This window comes from Schistosoma mansoni, chromosome 1 (genome assembly GCF_000237925.1).
Source record: "Schistosoma mansoni strain Puerto Rico chromosome 1, complete genome".
Classification (NCBI taxonomy): Eukaryota; Metazoa; Platyhelminthes; class Trematoda; order Strigeidida; family Schistosomatidae; genus Schistosoma; species Schistosoma mansoni.
In genome coordinates, this window is record NC_031495.1 from 64,325,269 (window position 1) to 64,345,916 (window position 20,648).

The following is a 20,648-nucleotide window of genomic DNA, read 5'->3' on the forward strand; positions in this document are numbered from 1 at the left end:
TATCGGTGTTGTGGACATTAGATCCCCAGAACTCGTTTGGAAACGGTGCTAATTTCATAATTTTATTCTGAAAATTTGAATTTTATGTTTTCGTGCCAAGAAACGCTAATAGCTTACAATTCCCACTCGCAATTCCATGACTGTCATTGGTTGACGGATTTTTTTAGCGCGCTATTTTGTGGCTCTCCCAAGGGCGTTTCTATCATTGTATAAATAAGTTTGATTTGTGTGCTTAGTGACCTCGTATTTTCTGGGTGCTTGTAGAATACATTCTCTACGCCTCATCAAGACTTCTTGCATGATAATTTCAAATTTTGTGAAATGAATATTGAAGCATAAATATGACACAATTCATTTGCATAGCAACTATGATAAACTCGTTATAAATAAATTTTTACATTCACTTACCAAATAATCTTTTTCTCTGTTCTAGAGATAACTTTATGGTTAGCACGTTTATCACTGAATGAATTGTGTAAATGAAATCCTATTGTTTATAGTAAGATGAAGTCGCCAATTATGTTGACACTTTCTATATAAGAATAACATTAGTAACTTGAGGAGTAAGTTGAGGCTGTCTAACTTATTCAGTATACAATAGAATAACTTATTTACTTTACCTACTCCTGTTACCCCTCATGGAGGAGCATAGACCTTACACTACCATTCACCATCCAACCCTGTCCTAAGCAATTCTTTCCAGTTGACATTCATCCTTTTCATATCTGCGTCTATTTTCCGGCGTAATGTGTTCTTTAGTCCATTCTTTTCTGCTTGCCTTCAGGATTTCAAGTCAAGGCTTGCTTTGTGATGCAGTTTGGTGATTTGCCTAATGTATATCCTATCCACTTCCAACGTCTTCTCCTAATTTCCTCTTCAGTTGGAAGCTGATTTGTTCTCTGCCATAAAACGCTGTTGTTGATGGTATCCGGCCAGTGAATGTTGAGTATTTTGCGTAGACAACTGTTTATAAATACCTGTTCCTTCTTGACGATGGATGTAGTAGTTCTCCACGTTTCAGATCCGTACAGTATGACTGTCTAGACAACTTAAAAATAAGGGTTTGCTTAATTGTTTCAGAAACTTGGTGATTGTTTCCATGTTGTCACTAGATAGAATACAGTTCATAGGTTATCATTTTGACATATGCTGTAATGTATTATTCAAAAATTAAAAGACATTAACCATCAACGGAGCTTGAAAACAAGATAATGTGACTATTGATTGAGTGAAATAAAGCTTGAATTTCTTTTTTACACTGAATGGATACTAATATTCTTAGGAAGAATTCTGAACGACATACCCGCATATACATTAACTTATTTTATTAATAAGTAGTAAAGATTAGATAATTAAATCTATTTTCATATATTATTCAACTTATACCATTCATATATTGACTTGTAAGCAAATGTGGATAGTGGCTTACAGTGAAATCCAGGACGCCTGTTTCGTCCTATTTGGGACTCGTCAGCTGAATGTACCTTCATCTCAGAGTTGATGTTCACTCTGGGACTCGAACCTAGTACCTTTCGCTTCAAACGCCATCGCGTTATCCACTCGGCCACTGAGTCCTGATAGTTACTTGCTTGTGCGACGTGTTGAAGTTTAAATTCATTTAGTATTGACATATTATATTGACTTACTGAAATATTTTTTTTCTATGATGGGGAAAAGATTGTTAAATAGGTTTGTTGTTATCAGACTCATCAAAATCTCAGTTTTATTTATTTATTTAAACACATAAATATTGGTACAAGAAAGCACCAGATACATATGCGCCGCACAAATCTCATTTGATTTGTGTGAGGGCTGTGATACTGCCCAGGTGCCCAAACCGAAACAGGTGGTTTTCTTAGGGGGCCACACCCAAAGCAACACTTTAACCTTAAGATCTGATCCACAAGGCAGTGCAGGAGCATCGTGAGGAGATGCAGTCCCATGGTAGCCGGTGACCAACCATTGATTCATACGCCATTTGTTCCCTCAGCAGGATACTGGAGCCAGTCCATGTGCACCACTGGTTTGGAATGAGGGTTTTCCAACTCCCCTAGGTGAACATACCGTGAACATTCCTCCAACCCGGTTAAAGCACCGTACATTGGCTTTTCGTCCTATCAATTTGGTAAACAACAGTAATGCGACTGTGAGAAGGCAGTGAGTAGGACTTCCCTGACAGAGGCTATATACGCGTGGCCATATGAGAGCATTTTGAGAGGGAGAGTGGACTCTCCCCACTCTTGGCCGTACTAGGGCATTCGGGAGCATCAAAATCTTAGTGAATATGAAGAAGGAGAAATTAAGAGTGTTTTCCTATCACGATATTTTGACCATCTGCTTACCTCTTCATTATGAATAATAGGCGAATAGCTACGAAATTATTTTGAATACACACAAATGCCTGTTTTTCATTGAATATCTTCTCGAGATTTTAGTGAAATCTGAACATCGTTTTTTTCTTTTATCATCAAATTGACTTTTACTTGGCGGCAATCTGTTGAAATTTGAAAAGAACTAAGTAGCTTTATGTTCCTCGCTTTAAATTCACAAAGCTTTTTTCTAAGGGGAATTATAGCGACGAAACTTGCAGATTGTAACAATATGCATCAAGTGTTAGATATACCGGGACACTGATGGGTAATTTTCTCCATTCTACAAAGTTTATAATATTTATGGCTTGTTATTGTTAATTTCTTAAAATAAGTAAATTTGCATAAGCAGGTGTCTATCAGGGCTCAGTAACTAAGCTGATAACGCGATGGCGTTTGAAGCAAACAGTGAATATCAACTTTGAGATTGAGGTACATCCAGCTGACGAGTCACAAATACGACGAAACGTACGTCCTGGATTTCACTGCTACCCACTATTCATGTTCTCTTATAAATATTGTGACTTAATTCAAGATCGAGGCAGTACGCACGTATGCCAACAAGAGACTGATCAATTAGTCTTTAATAACAATGAGAAGATACATGTAAACAACATCAAATAGTAGATTTGATAAATATCTTGTCTTTGAAATAATATATATATATCCCATTCTCTATGCAATTCAGCTTAGAGGAATAACTAACTAGACAATAACTTACAATTTCACGAATATTACACTAAATTGTAATATCCATACAAAGAATTCCATTAGCCATATATTCCAAACGTATTTTTATTGCCTAGGAAACAACCTAAGACAAAATTTGATAGATTCTCTACTTATAATAGAACTTCAAAACTGTGATATCCTCATGAGGATAAGGTTAATGATACATGTAAATCAAACACTTTTTGTTTCGTATTAATCTTAGAAGATATTTGGTTGCTATGGATGAATTTTCTACAAACTAACATGAAATGTTGAAACGCAAAGAAAAAACAAAACTGAAGTATTGGCAGCTTGAACCATTTAGGCATGTTGGTGAATACAATCATCTGTTTACATTTCAGAAAGGAATGTCAATGTTCACTTTGTATTGTATCTGTAAGCTCATTGATTGTAAAATGCGGTTACACTACTTATATTCATCCGATGTTAGGTTGTAAATTCACATTTTGGGAAATGAGTATGTTCAACGGTATTGTTTATATTGTAGTTAGCTTAACCTTATCTTAATAATCTCATATAGTGTTAATGACTGTATTGGACTATATTTGATTATGAAAATGTCATCATAACTTACTTTTTCAAAACCGGTTACCTAGAAAATACATATGTGCCATTATATCCTTCTTATTTGGATAGTTAAAACAAAATTTTAATATATATATATAGTAGAAATGCAATTTGAACTATTACGATCCTTTTTCTCAGTTCAATGTAGATTTTGCGACTATTTTCTTTTCTGTTTTTAAGTAGTGGTGTAGTGTGAGCTACTTATATTCACATTAGTAGTATACAGCGATAGAAATATAATGTATCTCAATAAAAGATCGAGTAGGAAAGAACGGAAACAGAAAGTAATTAGCATGAAAATACAGGATCAATTAAATCTGAGACGATTAACAGATATGGACAAAAGAAACAGTCAGGTTTGTGACAATTGATTGACATTTTGCAAATAAGAGATTTATAGTGTGATTCTCAGGTTCTGGTAAGACTGTCCCCACGGGTGTATCTCTTCACTACAATCCAAAAAAATTGATTCAGAAAGAGTTTTTGTGGAGATTTCAGCAATTTTATAGTTGAAGTCATAAGTCACTTGAAGCTAGATCACCATGGAAAACCTGGAAGCACTAGAAGGCCGTTTTGTCCTATTGTGGAACTCCTCAGCAGTGTCTATTCACGATCCCGCTGCGTGATACTCGAACCCAGGACCTATCAGTCTCGTGCCCCAACACTTAACCTCTAGACCACTGAGACGACATCCAACTGTGTTGATGTCTTGTTTCAGCTAATCCACGAAACTGAGCGACACATCTACCATTGTGTTCAATGAGTTACTATCTCACAACAGACCTAATTGAACTCCACTAGAACTCCAGGAACTATCTCTTGAAACCAGTCACTGGTGATCATATGATTCATTCACAGTTTTTGTAATTTCCCAGTTAGATTTATCAGTCCATTAATTAATTAATTCTTATCATTCACTTACACATGAACATACTTCTTCCGTTTCATTAAACACAAACCAAATTCGTTGTATCTGAAAACATTTTATTGAATAGAAGTGGAAAGTTGAGGATTCAGTTTGTGAGATGATTAATTTGACTCAATTGAATTTAGAAAATCTCTAAAAAATGTAGTTTTTTTCTTAAATAGAAGAACATACTTGTTTCCCTTGAGTTAGTATAAACCAATCTATATCTCTCTAAAGAAAATGGAGAGGGGGAGGGAGGATTACAAATTTGATCAATTGCTTGTCGTAGCATCAACTGAATGTATATTAAATAATGCTAGCAATTCATCATTATACTTACTAATATAACAAGCTTTATAACAATCATCAGAGTTATGTAATACTTAGTTGATAGGATTCGATCTGCACTAAGAAAGATCTGATATAAATGATATTGATCACTACTCAGTGATCAATCAATTTTAAATACATCTCAGTGGTAACGTTTCTAACTGTAAAGGTGATTGACACGAGATCGAATCTATCAGGGAGCATCCGTTCTTTCAAGATTACAGGTATACCTTCCTGATAAGTACAAAGTAGCATGAAACATGAATCCAGGGTTTCCTGTTGACTAACTCCAAGCACCATCTTATCTTAACATAGTGCTCGCAATTTCGAGTCATCTAGACTAGTGGCTATATTGTAACTTGGTCGATAGGATTCGATATGCATTAAGAGTGACCTGATATACATGATATTGATCACCACCAGTAATCAATCAATTGTAAGTTGTATTACACTGTTTAAGTAAACTCATTTTCTTTTATGATGCTTTATTAACTCTCGAAACGTAAACTAACTTGATCTGTGAAGATCTATGAAACTGGTTTCTTTATCCAATAGTTTGTTTTTGAGTTTACTTGCATCATCAAAATGCTTCGATGTACATTTCAAAAAATTCATTAAGTCTTGGCTACATTATTGATCATAATATGTTTCTGTAGAAATCTATAATCTCTAGTTAATTTTTTATGACGATTCGACATTATTTTGTATGCACGTTGAACATTTTAACTCCGTCTGTAGTTCTTATAGAGTTACTGCCGGTCCTAATCCTGGTTCAAGGAGGAGTGTTGGGCGTGGGGTTAGCTATCCCATCCCTTAAAAAAATAACTCGCTGAAAAAAACGCCAACTAGAACTGGTGGGCGGCCCATGCTCGTCCACGAGGGGTAGCAGGCGTAAGTAAGTATGTTGAACATGGTACCAGATTACTTGACAGATTATTGCCTTAACAAAATCATTTTCAATGACAAACATTTCACCGATTGTCATCTACGTCTATTTCTGTTTGTTATTCAACGTAACAAATCTCTTCATTCTCTCTCTACTTCCTCATTTTGTACTAAGTCATATATCTATGCAAAAGTAATGTGTTGTATTATTTAATTGAAAGATTGGAACATTTATTCATTCATTGAACTATGACTTACTCTCCAAGTCCCACTTCCTATAGATATCAATGAAGCATTTACATCAAATTAATTATGATAACATGTACAATATTGACAAGATAATGTATTAAGTAGAAGAAAATACAGAAGTTTAATGTTCTTTATGAAACATAACAATATGTAGTTTCAAATTAAAGATACAGTGGAACCAGATAAATAATCAAACTACCAAAGTACAACTCCGCCTGTAGCTTTTCTAGAGTTACTGCCAGTCCCAAATCCACACAAAGGAGGAAGGTTGGGCCACCCCATCCCGTGGAAAACTAACTCGCTAGAAAACGCTAATCAGAAAAAAAATTCAAACCATTTATACTCTGCCCTGGGAGTTCAAGGAAGAATTATGACGCCTCAGCATAAAAGCCGAGATTCTTTGGAAGTCACGAGGCTGATGAGTCTTCTAACAACCAGAACAACAGTTTTTATAGGTACATGGAACGTCCGGACAATGTGGGAGACCGGGAAGACCAGTCAGATAGCGATGGAAATGAGGAGATACAAATTGGAAGTCCTACTGTATGGAGATGAAACGTGAAGAACTACTACAACCATCGTCAAGAAGATACAAGTATTTATTATTCGTTGTTTACGCAAAATACTCAACATTCACTGGTCGGATAGTATCAGCAACAGTCTTTTGTGGGAGAGGACAAACTAGCCTATAGCTGAAGAGGAAATTAGGAAAAGATGTTGGAAGTGGATCGGACATACATTAAAGAAATCACCAAACTGCATCACGAGGTGATCCCTAACTTGGAATTCGAAAGGGAAGCGGAAAAGAGGAAGGCCAATGGACACATTACGACGGGAAATAGAAGCATATATGAAAAAGATGAATGTTAACTGGAAAGAACTGAGAAGGATTGCTCAGGACTGGGTTGGCTGGAGGCTGCTGTTGGGCAGCCTATGCACCTCCACGAAGGGTAACAGGCGTAAGTAATTAAGTACCAAAGTACCTTAAGATTTCAATTTTCTTAGGGACAATTCACACCTTAAGAAAGTCTAAAATCTATCAGCAGCTAATCAATAATACAGGTTTTTATATCGATAATGTTCGCATACACCATGATAGAGAATATAGAAATTCAAGTCACTTGCCTTGTTTTATATATGATTGACTGTTTTAAAAGGTCAAATATATTTGAACCATTTCAGAAATGATACAAATCAAGGTTGATATTTTTTGGAAAATACATCTTGAAGAAATCGAATACTTGGAAATAATTAGATCTAGTCAATAGGGGCGATTGATCTATGTATACTGGATGGATGAACTGAGGAGGAAGCATATATGAAGGGGACAATCGATACTATTAGTGGAACGTATTTTCTGACGGTTTACAACTAGTCGAAATCATGACTTCTATGTATAAACTGTTTTAATGTATGATCAATTTGATTTTAATAATTGAATTCGTGAGTGAATCTAAGCTAGACTACCAATGGATGCTCACTGCTGAAGAGTCCCATAATAGGACGAAACGACTATCCACTGTTTCCAGGTTTTCAATGTTGATCTAGCTTAAATCGACTCATGAATTCAACTATTCAAATTACTACAATCTCTATAAATTCCCAATCTAATAAAATTTGATTTTGTCAGATTCCAAGTACTTTCCAATGTTATTCAACCAAACATAATATTTATTTTAATAGTTGTGATCATGAATCAATTGAAGCTAAACCACCATGAAAAACCTGGAAGTACTGGATGACCGTTCCGACCTATTGTAAGACTCCTCAACAGTGTGCATCCACGATCCCGCCTCATGAGTTTCGAACTTAGGACCTATCCGTTTCTTTGATAACATTTATAAGATTTATACTTACCATCACTTTTGAAGACTATCAAAAATAGAGACCAGAAAATAAGGATAATACATGGTAATATAAACACTTGATATGGAGTCAATATCAAATCACTTTTAGCCATTGATTATGTAATAAATAAGAATTCCCAATAGAAATGATAATAATCTATTCATCAATCACTTTGATCTGTCCTATTTATATATTGATAGGCTTGACCAAATTAGACTCAATTTATGAATGAGTCCATACATATTACAGTAGACGATGTGTAACATCATCAAAGATTCATCAGTTGTAGTCATTTATCTGACGGCGTTTGTCAATTAGCCACACCTATGTCCAAATATGAGTTGACAACTGTATTTCATTTGATATGGTAGTCAAGATACTATTTGAAGTAATATGTATGATGACGTAATAGGGTTGGTATTATTATTATTATTATTATCAAATAGGTGATTAATAAGTTAAACATTTCAATGATCATCTTTAAGAAAACACCGTTTCGGTGTTTCCTCCTTATTAAAAGTAATTCGTAGTACCTAAATGGGTTGTAGGTAGTAACGCAGCAAGTATATACATGATTTATGGTTATGTAAAGTAAATAGTGGATTACTTAAATACAAATATTCTATTCACAGGCGTTTGTTGTCAGTGAAGCTTTTCACAAATCGGGTTTATCGTAAAGTACATACATCACAATATCGATTAGACATGGTTACAATTTAGTTTCAATTGATTTATTGTAATTAACATGATTGTACAGAACAAGGTTCACTGTAAATGAGAAACATGATATCAAATATGATTGGAGTAAACATTGAAAGTAAGAATGAATTGTTAATATCCTAATGAATAATGTAAACTGATAGATCACTGTTCATCTAACTCCTGAGATCATGAGTAAACTGAAGCCAGATCACCATGAAAAATCTGGAAGCATTGGACGGCCGTTTCGTCCTACTGTGGGACTCCTGAACAGTGCCCATCCACGATCCCGCCTAGCAAGATTCGAACACAGGACCTATCGGTCTCGTGCGTGAACGCTTAACCTCTAGTTCACTGAGCCAACATCCAACGGTGTTAATGTCTAACTTCAACTAATCCATAAAATTGACTGACATATCCACCATTGTCTTCAGTGAGTTACTATCTCACAACAACTTCAATTGACACATCATCTCAACTATTAAAATTACTATGATATTCACAAATTCCATTCTGATAATGATGTTCGATTGTTTGAATTGCACATGATGTATGAAGGAGAATATATTCGTTGATAACTATCGATGTTGAAAGCTTCATGTGTTACGTTACATAGTTTGTGAAAGTTATCAGTAGTTTGGAATTCTTTCCTTCGTGATGATGCTTCTGGCGGCCTAGAACCTCTTGAAACCTTGAAGTTAGTGCTTGTTTGATCTGTTTCTAATTGTCTTTCATAGTAGTTTCTTCTTCTTTGTGTAGATCCTGCAAGGCTTGGAACCTGTCGTTGAAAGTTATCTGGATTTGGTTGAGTTTGTCAGTATGTCGAAAGAGGGCTGTAATAAACCTTTGTAATGTTGTTTCTCCAGTTTTCTTCATATCCAGTGTTGTTCACTTCAACCTTGACGTTTAGGTCTCACATCAGGATGTTCAAGGCCTTTCCTGGGTACTTAGCTACGACCGATCTTACCCTCACATAATACTGATCATTATCGTTTTCATTGCTATCGTTGTTGATGGCATAACACTGGATAACATTCATTGTGATTCCCTCCTTTGTTTTGAAGGATGCCTTGATCCATGAGATTTCTATCTTATAAGTGATTTACGTGCTTCTCTGCACAGCATCAGAGCAACTTCCTGTGTGTGCGAAGCATTTTCTTCTTCATGACCAGCGTACACCATTTCTCTCTAATCTTATCTTCTCTGTCCAGCTTGCATCCAATGGGTCTCATTTATTCTGAAAACCATCAAGTTGTATCTTCTCATTTCCGTAGTTATTTGATTAGTCCTCCGGTTACCCACATTGTCCGAACATTCTACGTATCTATATTAGTTGTTTCCCTGGTTGTTAGAAAGGGAATCGGCCTTGTGACCTCCGAAGAACTTCGGATTTCATCATTAGGCGTCATAATTCTTTTGATAGTAAATTCTTCAACTCGGAGAGTAGAGTTTAAATGATTAAAATTATTTTTTCTGCCTAACCTTTTTCAGCAAGCTTGTTTTTTACGGGCAGGGGTCACTGATCCAATGTTCAGCCCTCCTCCTTTACGCGGGACTGGGACCCTCAGTAAATCGAGAAGAGCTACAGGTGTAGTTAAGTGAACTCAGTGTTAGTCAATACTTCTCAGATTTTACTAGGTGATTCTGTAATTACATATTAAAACACATCCGATTGTCCCCCATTGTGTTCTTATTCACTATACTACCACTGATCACGAAGTTTGCGAAGTCGATGCGAACCCAGTATTTATTTCCAAATACATAAATTAACAATGAAGCTTTCTGTTATATACCGAAGAGAATTATGAATGGTAACTTTTGAGAACTATTTATGAACCAATATGATACTTATATTTCCTATTGTTTGATTGTTAACGAATTAAACTACTCATATTCGTGTCCCTCTTATCATAAGCTTTGTTTTTGACCAATGATCTTGAGTTATCCCTAGTCTATTAATTGCTGCCTCCCACATTCACAGCCACATTTGGCTAAATCTTTTACAAATGTTATTTTCCATTTTATTGGTACGATATGGTCAGTCTTTTGGGTATATAAACTTAGTATGTTTGAAATACAATGATTCATACCGCAGAGGCTGTTATTGGTGTTTTGGACTTAACTGGCTGGGCTACGCAGAAACAGGACCGATTAGCACTCTAGACTGCTCGTATGGTTTTCGTGTGTCACTGTTCCAATCGATAATTCGCTGCTCTCTGATTGTCGATTTTAACGTCATACGTTAACTGGGCACCCACTCGGCCACAAGATATAACAGTTATCAAGTTATTTCTAATGATATTGTTCAAGTTTATCATTCAATTATGATTATGATCCATTTCATATCAAGTTGTCTTGTTTTAATTAGACCAATCATTTGAATTGATTCATTTAAACCTATAAGGTTATTCCAGTCTATATTTCATTAGGGGGTAACAAGCGTAAGTAACTAAGTAAGTAAGTATAAGGTCATTCCATTTTGTATACCAGCATGATTTCATTTGTTACCAGTTATGCTGCAATAAAGATCTATCTATATTGATCTTTGAATAGTCTTGTTTCTTTTTGTTCTTTGATTCATTCATGTATATCTATAATTTATATGGGAAACGTATTAGTTTAAAAGAAGCGGGAAATGTACAAAAATTAAAATATGATCAATATTTCCATCATAGGATATCTTCATCAAGGTCAACTGATGATAAACACTATAGGTCAAGTAATACTCATATGAATTCACCATGGGATTATGAATTACAAAGATATTTAATACAAGGTGGACGTCAATCATTAACACCATTAAGATTACAGAATACTAAACGGTCTATTCAAAGTGCTGGTTCACGGTTATTAAAAGAATATGAAATAAGAGAAAGTGAATATCAAGAAGAAGAAGAAGTTAAGGTGAATTCAAAGTTAGGTAATGAACAGAAACATGATATTTCGGATCATGTGAATAAAGATGATGCTGCTGAAGATACTGCTGATGCTGATGCTCCTGCTGTTGCTGAGGATGATGATGAATTTTGGAATATTGATTTCAATGCAAAAGATTATTCATCTAAAAAACATTCTTATTCAACTAATGGTAATACTTTACATGGAAAAGATAATAATAATAATGATATGAAATCCTACAGTTTACGTATAACATTCACTGATATGATACAAAAGATTGAAGATAATCAAGGTATGGGGATTCATACATTCACTGATTCAAATGATACAGTCAATAATAAAGATGATATTCATTCTTCATCTTCTTTATCAAATTCTACTTCTTCATCTACTGTACTATCACATTCAGGTCTTCATACAAAGGCATCATTACCATCATCGTCATCGGAATCAATACCAACCTTTACTTCTTCTTCTTCATTCAATGAAATTCTTGATCATTCTAATGATGATGAAATTGATATGTCAAGTAAATTCATATTACATTCAATGAAAAAGATACAGGTAAGGATTTGAATGACGACATATTCTTTCTCTATATACTGATACAAACATTATGTTGGAAGGTTTAGACAGTTGATGATCAATTGGGTCTCCTAGTGATTACCACTGATTAACTCGTATCAGCCCCATTGTATCACCATATCAAATTACTTTGACTAGTGGTTGCATTGTACAGTAATTGGTAAGACATTACAATCATAATTGGATAATTACGAATTTCGTTACTATCATGTGATAGGTTAGTGACAAACCAATACCAGGGGGGGACTGAAAATGTGAATCGGAAGTAATTACTTACATGATGCTATGGTGAAATCTCTATTGATTCATATTTCGAGCCATATCTGATAACGTATCAAGCCACTTAGTTGGATCACCTCTAGAACTTTAGTTGCTTGGTTGTGGGTGATACGACACATACAAGTCATATTCAAATTTCCTTCAGATAACGACATTGTATCATTGATTAGCTACCCCCCTACTTATTTCACTCAGTTCCAGAGTCGGAAAATAATGTACAATACGGAAGTTATGGGGGTTGCTATCATGACAAGCCCATTTTGGTTATTCTAGCATCTGGACAAACTAATTGGCTAATTCACCTCAAGCCATATTTATAGTGTCACCTATTCACTCATTAACAACCGACCGTTTTTTTAAATGACCGTATGTGTGTTTATTACTTAACCGATTCACTACATGTCTATAACTCATTTTTGTTCGACTATAAATATCAGGTCACGCTTGGTTAAATTGAGTTGGCTCACATTCCTTCTCCAAGCCTTTTCGTCCCGCTTTCTTCCCTTCGTTTCCCTTGTAGATCATTAACGTTAATGATCTCAGTCGAATGGTTGGGAGCCTACTCAAGTTAGACGGGAAAGGTGTGACGAACCAGCTAACTATGAAGTCGCACCTCGCGGCCAACACCTAACGTGATTACCCGTTCTATGTATCAAAGTACTATCGCTGGTGTGAAGACCGTATAACACAAAGGACGTTATTACAGAAATGTATTAGTAAAGAAGGTAAAAGCGAAAGTGTAACCACCACCGCATGAACCAGTTCATGGGGTACGATGTGCGTCGATCGTCCTTGACCCTAACAGGGATCAATGATCTATTCGATATTCAGTGACCCGACTGCTGAATGATTTGGCTGGGGCTTAGTGACATTTCACTAGCCCTACACCCTGATTGTCTGTTCTGATCAACGATTGTATGAAATATACGTATTCATAATCCATCCTCGTATTTGACTTATTTAACTCTGTTATTTGCTAACACGAGTTAACTCGATGGTTATGTACGAGGATTAACTGCATGTAAATTTCAATAACAATCATTTATACAATTTAAACAGAGTCAGATACACGAGAGTCACTAAGAAGTCACTAAAATAACATTCGTAAGACAAGATCAAGCTAGTCAAGATGGTGACGTCAAATGACTTGTCGTCACTCTGACAGAACACTCATTGTCTAACGTTTACATGGTATTGCCACTAGTTATCAGTAGCAGACAAAAGTTCCAGTCAGTCCTGCGGATGCACTTTGCATTTAGGAGGTACAAGATACATTTCATGCTTAAGGATATCAAATACCAACCAATTAAGTGCTATTTGGATTCCCTGTGTATCATATCACATGACATAGTCATAATTGGATATTAAATAGTATATCAGAATATTTGAAAAATGAAAATATGCTTAATTCTGGACTGTAAGTTGAATGTTCACAATTCCATTTATGACCAAATTAACTAAGGTTTCGATCGATTTAACCTGTGATTATTAATGTATTTCTTTTACAATCTCTTCTTGAATTCGATGATAACTTACGAATACCCTAATAGTAAAATTCCTGGAATAAGGCTAGTTCGAATCTTTCAGAGAGCATAAGTTCCTCTCTAAGATTCTTAATATTCCTAGCTGACAAATGGCAGCTACTATGAACTGTATATCTTAGATTCCCTGCTTTTTGATTTAGAATATATAATATTGAAACATAGTGTGTGAGATATTGAAGCCAAAACCACGTCTGTTGTGAGATATCAACTCACTGAAGACAATTGGAGGACGGTTGCTCAACTTCGTGGATTGGTTGAAGTTAGACATTAACACCGTTAGATGCCGACTCAATGGTCTAGTGGTTAAGCGTTCGCACACGAGACTGGTGGGTCCTGGGTTCAAATCTCGCGAGACGGGATCGTGGATGCGCGCTACTGGGGAGTCCTACAATAGGACGAAACGGCCATATAATGCTTCCAGGCTTTCCATGGTGGTCTAGATCCAACTGCCCCATGATTTCAACTATGAAAAGACTGAAATCTCCACAAAACCCCTTCTTACTATAACCAACTATTTGTGTGCTTGGTTGATCTACCTTAAAGTTTTATTGTTTCCAATTTAACTGTTTTTTTTCCTGATTTGAAAGACTCTTTTAACTGTCATATAAAACAATTTCACTTAACTATTGAATTATTTGTTTGAATTTATTTTAAGCCTATAAAGTTATTCAAACGGATTATTATAGCTGGTCTACTATTACGTGCAACATTAAATCTTATCAGGTAGGTTTATCAGGAAGACGAAGTCTCTAATTGATGTTCACTGTCTATATTCCTGATGGCCTAAGGTAGTGTATTTATTTCTTTTTTAAAACACATAAATATTGGTACAAGGGGGCACCAGATATATATGCAAAACAGAAATCTCATTTGACTTGTGTGAGAGCCGTAATACTGCCCAGGTGCCCAAACCGAAACAGGTGGTTTTCTTAGAGGGCCACACCCGAAGCAACACTTCAACCTTAAGATCTGATCCACAAGGCAGTGCAGGAGCATCGTGAGCAGATGCAGTCCCATGGTAGCCGGTGACCAACCATTGATTCATACGCTATTTGTTCCCTCAGCAGGATACTGGAGCCAGTCCATGAGGGTTTTCCAACTCCCGTAGGTGAACATTCCTCCAACCCGGTTAAAGCACCGTACATTGGCTTTTCGTCCTCTCAATTTGGTAAACAACAGTAATGCGACTGTGAGAAGGCAGTGAGTAGGACTTCCCTGACAGAGGCTATATACGCGTGGCCATGTGAGAGCATTTGGAGAAGGAGAGCGGACTCTCCCCACTCTCAGCCGTACCAGGGATGACTATGATTTATGGATGGATGAAATAACCCGATTTAGGATAACAGGTCTCGGATTTCAAGGCTATGATTTATTGAAATCAGAGCAATGACCTGAAGTCTTCACGTTGTGCATTTTATCTTAAAAGAGGTTTTATGAAATCCAGTGACGACATAAACTATCTATTGAATTTTTCTTGAAAAACATTTTATTATATTAATTAGACTGTTGATATGCTCATCGAGGTCAAACAGATCTTATGACGCCTCAAGATCAATCATTAGATGAGAGAAGTAGGTATTCGTGGGTCATTTTATATGAATTATTCATCTAATCACAGTTACCACCCAGATATTTCTTTCTATGTCAGTTCGGACAGATGTACTAAAAGTTATTGTGCTTTACCGATAAACATTTCCACTCAGTCTTTTGTATGGTCCATATCACCCAGGATTTCTTTATTTACACCACCTTCAAACAACAAAAGCTTTGAGATGAATTCTTTATGAGAAAGAAACTTGTCTCATATTTATCCTTGATGCTTGATACTTAACTATTATTACTAGGCTATGGTTGTCCAGCATTGATCCATTCATGATATCAATCTGTACTTTTCAATTATTACATGCAGCTATGCAATTGTGACTATGGTCCATACTAAACAACAGTCCAATCAAGTTTTATTGTAAAATGTTGATGTGTAGTATATGAATATGACCTTTAGTTTCAGGTCAGATATGATTGAATTTAGGAGTATGGATTACATACTCGATTCGAACTTGACATTACAGCATGATTGTATTATTGATTTATTGAGCTCCGATAATTTTGATTTTAATTATTCCCCAGAATAAATTAGGTGACCAGTGGAGTTCAACCAGGTCTGTTGTGAGATAGGAACTCCCTGAAGACTATGGTACGCGGTTGCTCGATTTCGCGGATTGGTTGAAGTTAGATATTAACACCGTTCAATGCTGGCTCAGTGGTCTAGAGGTTAAACCTTCGCTAATGAGGCTGATGGGTCCTGGATTTGAATCTGGCGTGGCGGAATCTCGGATGGGCACTGCTGAGGAGCTTCACAATAGGACAAAATGGACGTTCAGTGCTTCCAGATTTTCCATTATGGTCTAGCTTTAATTGACTCATGATTTCAACCATTAAAATTACTATAATATCCACAAAACCCCTTCTGATATTATTCAACATATGCTCACTAGTGACTGACTTCAAGAGGTATTTCCTGGAGTTCCAGTAAGAAGCAGTGACCAGTAAATTAGGTTTAATTTATCTACAGAATTTCAGTCAGTCAGTCAGTCAGCTACCACGTAAGAATAGACACATATATTCATCGGTTCAAGTTACCACACCTCATCAGCACAACAAGATGAACACCAAATTCATAGAAGTAGTTACTTCAATGGTAGTAAAAAAAGATTTCAGATAAAGATACGGGGAGAAAGAATTAGTTCGTAGAAAGAAAAGTATGAAGTAATTTAAATCTCACGGTTTAAGGGCAGACAAAGAGTGTATACACCTACGACATCGTGATCAATTCTGAACCACGTCCAACCATTGATTACATTAGTCGCGCGGACTCCAATCAGATAGTCTGTATCTACTAACATGACTTAGACCAGAAGTTAGTGATTTCAAGGATTGATGCCACGTTCTTATCAAAATGCAATTACATAATCTTCAATAATCAATACTTTGTTCTTTGTACACTTTTCTTTTTTTTTTGAACAGACCAATACAAGAATTGAAAGATGCTAAATTACGTAATAAAAGTGCACAGACATTTGTTGAACTTCAAAAGAATATTGAAGTAAAATTAAATATTGATCATTTAGGATTTGATAAATATGCATATAAAGTAAGCTAAAATTTGAATGGGTATTTATCTCTATCGAAACAATAGTCTCTATAATTAAGTTTAATACTCAGCTCATAAGTGGTTAGCGTTTTTTAGCGAGTTGGTTTTCTACGGGATGGGGTCGCTAACCCCATGCCCAACCCTCCTCCTTTACCCGGGCTTGGGACCGGCAGAAACATGGAGAAGTACGAAAGCTATGATCCAGAAGATACAGGTGCTTATTAACAGTTGTCTACGTAAAATACTTAACATTCACTGATAAGACACTATCGGCAACAACCTACTATGGAAGAGAACAAACCAGATTCCAACGGATGAATAAATCAGGAAGAAGCGCTGGAAGTGAATAGGACACACTTTGAGGAAATCACCCAACTGCGTCACAAGACAAGCCCTCACATCAACTCCTGAAGGTCAAAGGAGAACAGGAATACCAAAGAACACATTACGCCGAGCTAGGTGATCTTCGAAGTCTAAATCGTCTAGATGTATCAAACCTGTCCATTTTATTCCATACTTCCTATCAGATGTCGAGGTCTTCATAATCCAGCCGAGAACCAGAAGAAAGAGAAAGGAGGAAAGCAGACAACCTTGTCTAACTCCGTTCCACATTTCGAATGCGTCTGTCAACTATCCTTTATGCACCACTTTACAGTGTAGTCCGTCGTATAAATTCTGGATGATATTTTCTCAGGTACACCACAGTGTCGAAGAAGTTTCCATAATATTCTCCTATCCACACTATCTAACGCTTTCTCATAATCAATGAAGTTGATGTATAGCGACGAATCCCACTCAACTGATTGACCAACGATGATCTGTAGTGTCGCAATTTGGCCTGTGCACAACCGATCGATACGCGATCCGGTCTGTTGATCTGGAAGCTGGACGTCTACTCAATCTTTCATTCGGTTCAACAACACTCTGTAGAAAACTTTTTCTGGTACTGACGGCAGTGTGATGCCTCTGTAGTTTCCACATTCATTCAGATCTCCTATATTTGGCATCTTGATGAGATATCCTTCATTTTAATCTGTCAGTTCTTGTTCTTCCGCCCAAATCTTTCTGAATAAAACGTGGAGCATGTTTGCGGTCACTTCTATGTCTCACTTGAGTGCCCCAGCTGGTATATTGTCAGGTCGTTGGTGGGGTGACATCGATAGAAAGATCTATGTGCGCCGTTTCGATATCTGATGGATTCAATGGAGCTGGTCTATTCAAGAGTTCCTCGAATTAATCCACCCATCTGTTCCTCTGTCCTCGAATCTCAGTGATTGATTTGCACTCTTTGTCCTTGACGGGTCTCTCTGGTTTACTATATTTTTCTACCAGTTTCTCTGTTGTGTCATTCAGCTGTCTTATATTTCCTTCTCTTGCAGCTTTTTCCGCCGTCATTGCTAGTTCTCACGTGTATTTCTGCTTGTCCGCTTCAATGGTCTCTTTCATTTGCTTGTTTGCTTCTGCGTAGTCTGCTTGTGCATTGACTTTCTCTGATCGTCTTCCACTGTTGTCAATTGCTGCCTTCTTGTTCTTTCTTTCTTCAATCTTGTCCAGGGTTCCCATAGAGATCCATTCCTTATGATGATGCTCCTCACGACCCAGAACCTCCTTCTTTTAATAGATCCTGTAGAGCTTGCAACCTGTTGTTGAGTGTTATCTTGAATTCGTTGAGTTTGTTAGTATCTCGAAGGAAGGCTGTATTGAACCTTTGTAATGCTGTTTGTCCAGTTGTCCACTGTTTCTTTAGCTTCAATTTCATCTTAGTCACAACCAGCTAGTGGTGTTCTGAAGCTTTGTCAGCTCCTCTCCTGGTTCTCACATCTTCCATTGACCTTCTGAATTTTTCAGTGATGTAAGTATGATTTATCTAGTTCGCTATAGCGTGATCTGTTGAGGAAATATTGTGCCGTCTATAATCAATTTGTTGAATGCGCATAAATTTCCGAATCTATCTCCGTCCTCGTCCCTTCTTCCCAGTCGGTCCATGTCGTCCCATGATATCTTTATAACCGTTGTTATTCATTCTGACCTTGGTGTTTAGTTCTCCTATTAGAATGGCCAGGTTCTTTGCTGAGCATTGCTTCAAGATCAACTGTAGTCTCTCATAGAACTGATCTTTATCATCTTCACTCCTATAGTTGATGACTTCATAATACTGGATAACATTCTTTGTGATCCCCTCTTTCTTCACTTTAAGTCACCGAGATTCGGTGAACCAATGTTACTACTTATTAATTGAAGATAATTCTATCATTTCACTTCTTATATCAATATTCATTTACTTATTTTACAAATCAAAATAGATCAATCGTGAAAAATATCTTACCCATGATGCAGTGAAAATACTCACTTTACCAAGTAAATATCGTACAGAATCAATGATTCATTCAGCAACTGTATCTGTGATTGCAACAACAGAAGCTTTCAGTGAATTTCCAATTGCTATGCAAAAAGCTATTATAGGAAAAGCATGGTATGAAAAGTATGTTCATCATTAATTTCTTAAACATATATGTTAATGATTATTGGAAAATGTTTTTTATATAGTTAAGATCATGAGTCAATTGAAGCTAGACCACCGTAGAAAACCTAGAAGCACTGGACGGCCGTTTCGTCCTATTGTGGGGCTCCTCAGCAATGCGCATCCACGATCCCGCCTCGCGAGATTCAAACCCAGGACCTACCAGTCTCGCGCCAGAGCACTTAACCGATAGACCACTGAGTTATCTAAATGAGTGAATAAAATGTATTCACTTGATTAAGCATTCACGAATTTTATCAATTTAATTGATTTTTGTTTTCCAGATATGAAGCTAGACGAATGATAATTCGACAAGGTCAACCACCATTGAATTTCTATTTTATCATTTCAGGTTCTGGTAAGTTTTATGAAATGTACATTCAAACATCATATCCCAGATCTGGATCATTAACATATTAATTAATACACAAGCAATATAAGCAAAGATGAATAGTAGGTAGCAGTGAAATCCAGGATGCGTGTTTCGTCCTATTTGGGACTCGTCAACTGGATGTACCTGCATCTGAGTTGATGTTCACTCAGGGACTCGAACCCAATACTGTTCGCTTCAAACACTATTGGGTTATCCACTTAGTTACTGAGTCCTGATAGCTGATGAGTCTCAAATAGAATGAAAAGCGTGTGAAACATGAATGTTACTGCATTTTCTCTGGCGATATTCTGAATACTTTAAAGATGTTACCTCGAAGCTGAAGAAAAAGAGCGATAATGGTCGAAAAGAATATTCTACTCGAACTTAGGCAGAATTAGAGAAAGATGAGACTTCTAGATTGGTGGTCTGGAGCAAGAAAAGTATTTCAAGTTTGGCTGTGTCGTAATAGGTCGATGACAAGGTGCCTCCAGTTAGTAGTGTTGATTGAAACCAACAAGGTCAACATCAGTACTAAATGCTTACAAAGCTATTTATTTTTAGAAGGTTATTACCCAATACAGATGGATAATCTTTCCGGAATAGTTTTCTAGTGTTATTTATATTCAAAAGCGTGAGTCAATTGAAGCTAGACCACCAGGGAAAACCTGGAAGCAATGGATTGCCGTTTCGTCCTATTGTGGGACTTGAGAA

General features: G+C 36.5%; 1 protein-coding gene and 1 non-coding gene across 2 annotated transcripts in view; one reads left to right on the top strand and one right to left on the bottom strand.

Moving 5' to 3' along the window:
• Positions 1-1,503: 1,503 nt before the first annotated feature.
• Positions 1,504-1,570, bottom strand: Smp_tRNA_00892_Pseudo_TTG.1.1. Its single transcript has one exon. It is a non-coding gene (tRNA).
• Positions 1,571-11,169: 9,599 nt separating this feature from the next.
• Smp_001050 (putative similar to Protein C20orf152 homolog) overlaps positions 11,170-20,648 on the top strand; it is a gene marked incomplete at its 5' end in the record, with an annotated part of 21,167 nt that continues 11,688 nt past the window's right edge. Inside the window, 5 exons of the mRNA XM_018795194.1 lie at positions 11,170-11,506; positions 11,639-12,048; positions 14,548-14,615; positions 16,917-17,043; positions 19,347-19,401. Of these exons, the coding sequence (XP_018649531.1) occupies positions 11,170-11,506; positions 11,639-12,048; positions 14,548-14,615; positions 16,917-17,043; positions 19,347-19,401 (997 nt within the window). The remainder of the gene's footprint in view (positions 11,507-11,638; positions 12,049-14,547; positions 14,616-16,916; positions 17,044-19,346; positions 19,402-20,648) is intronic.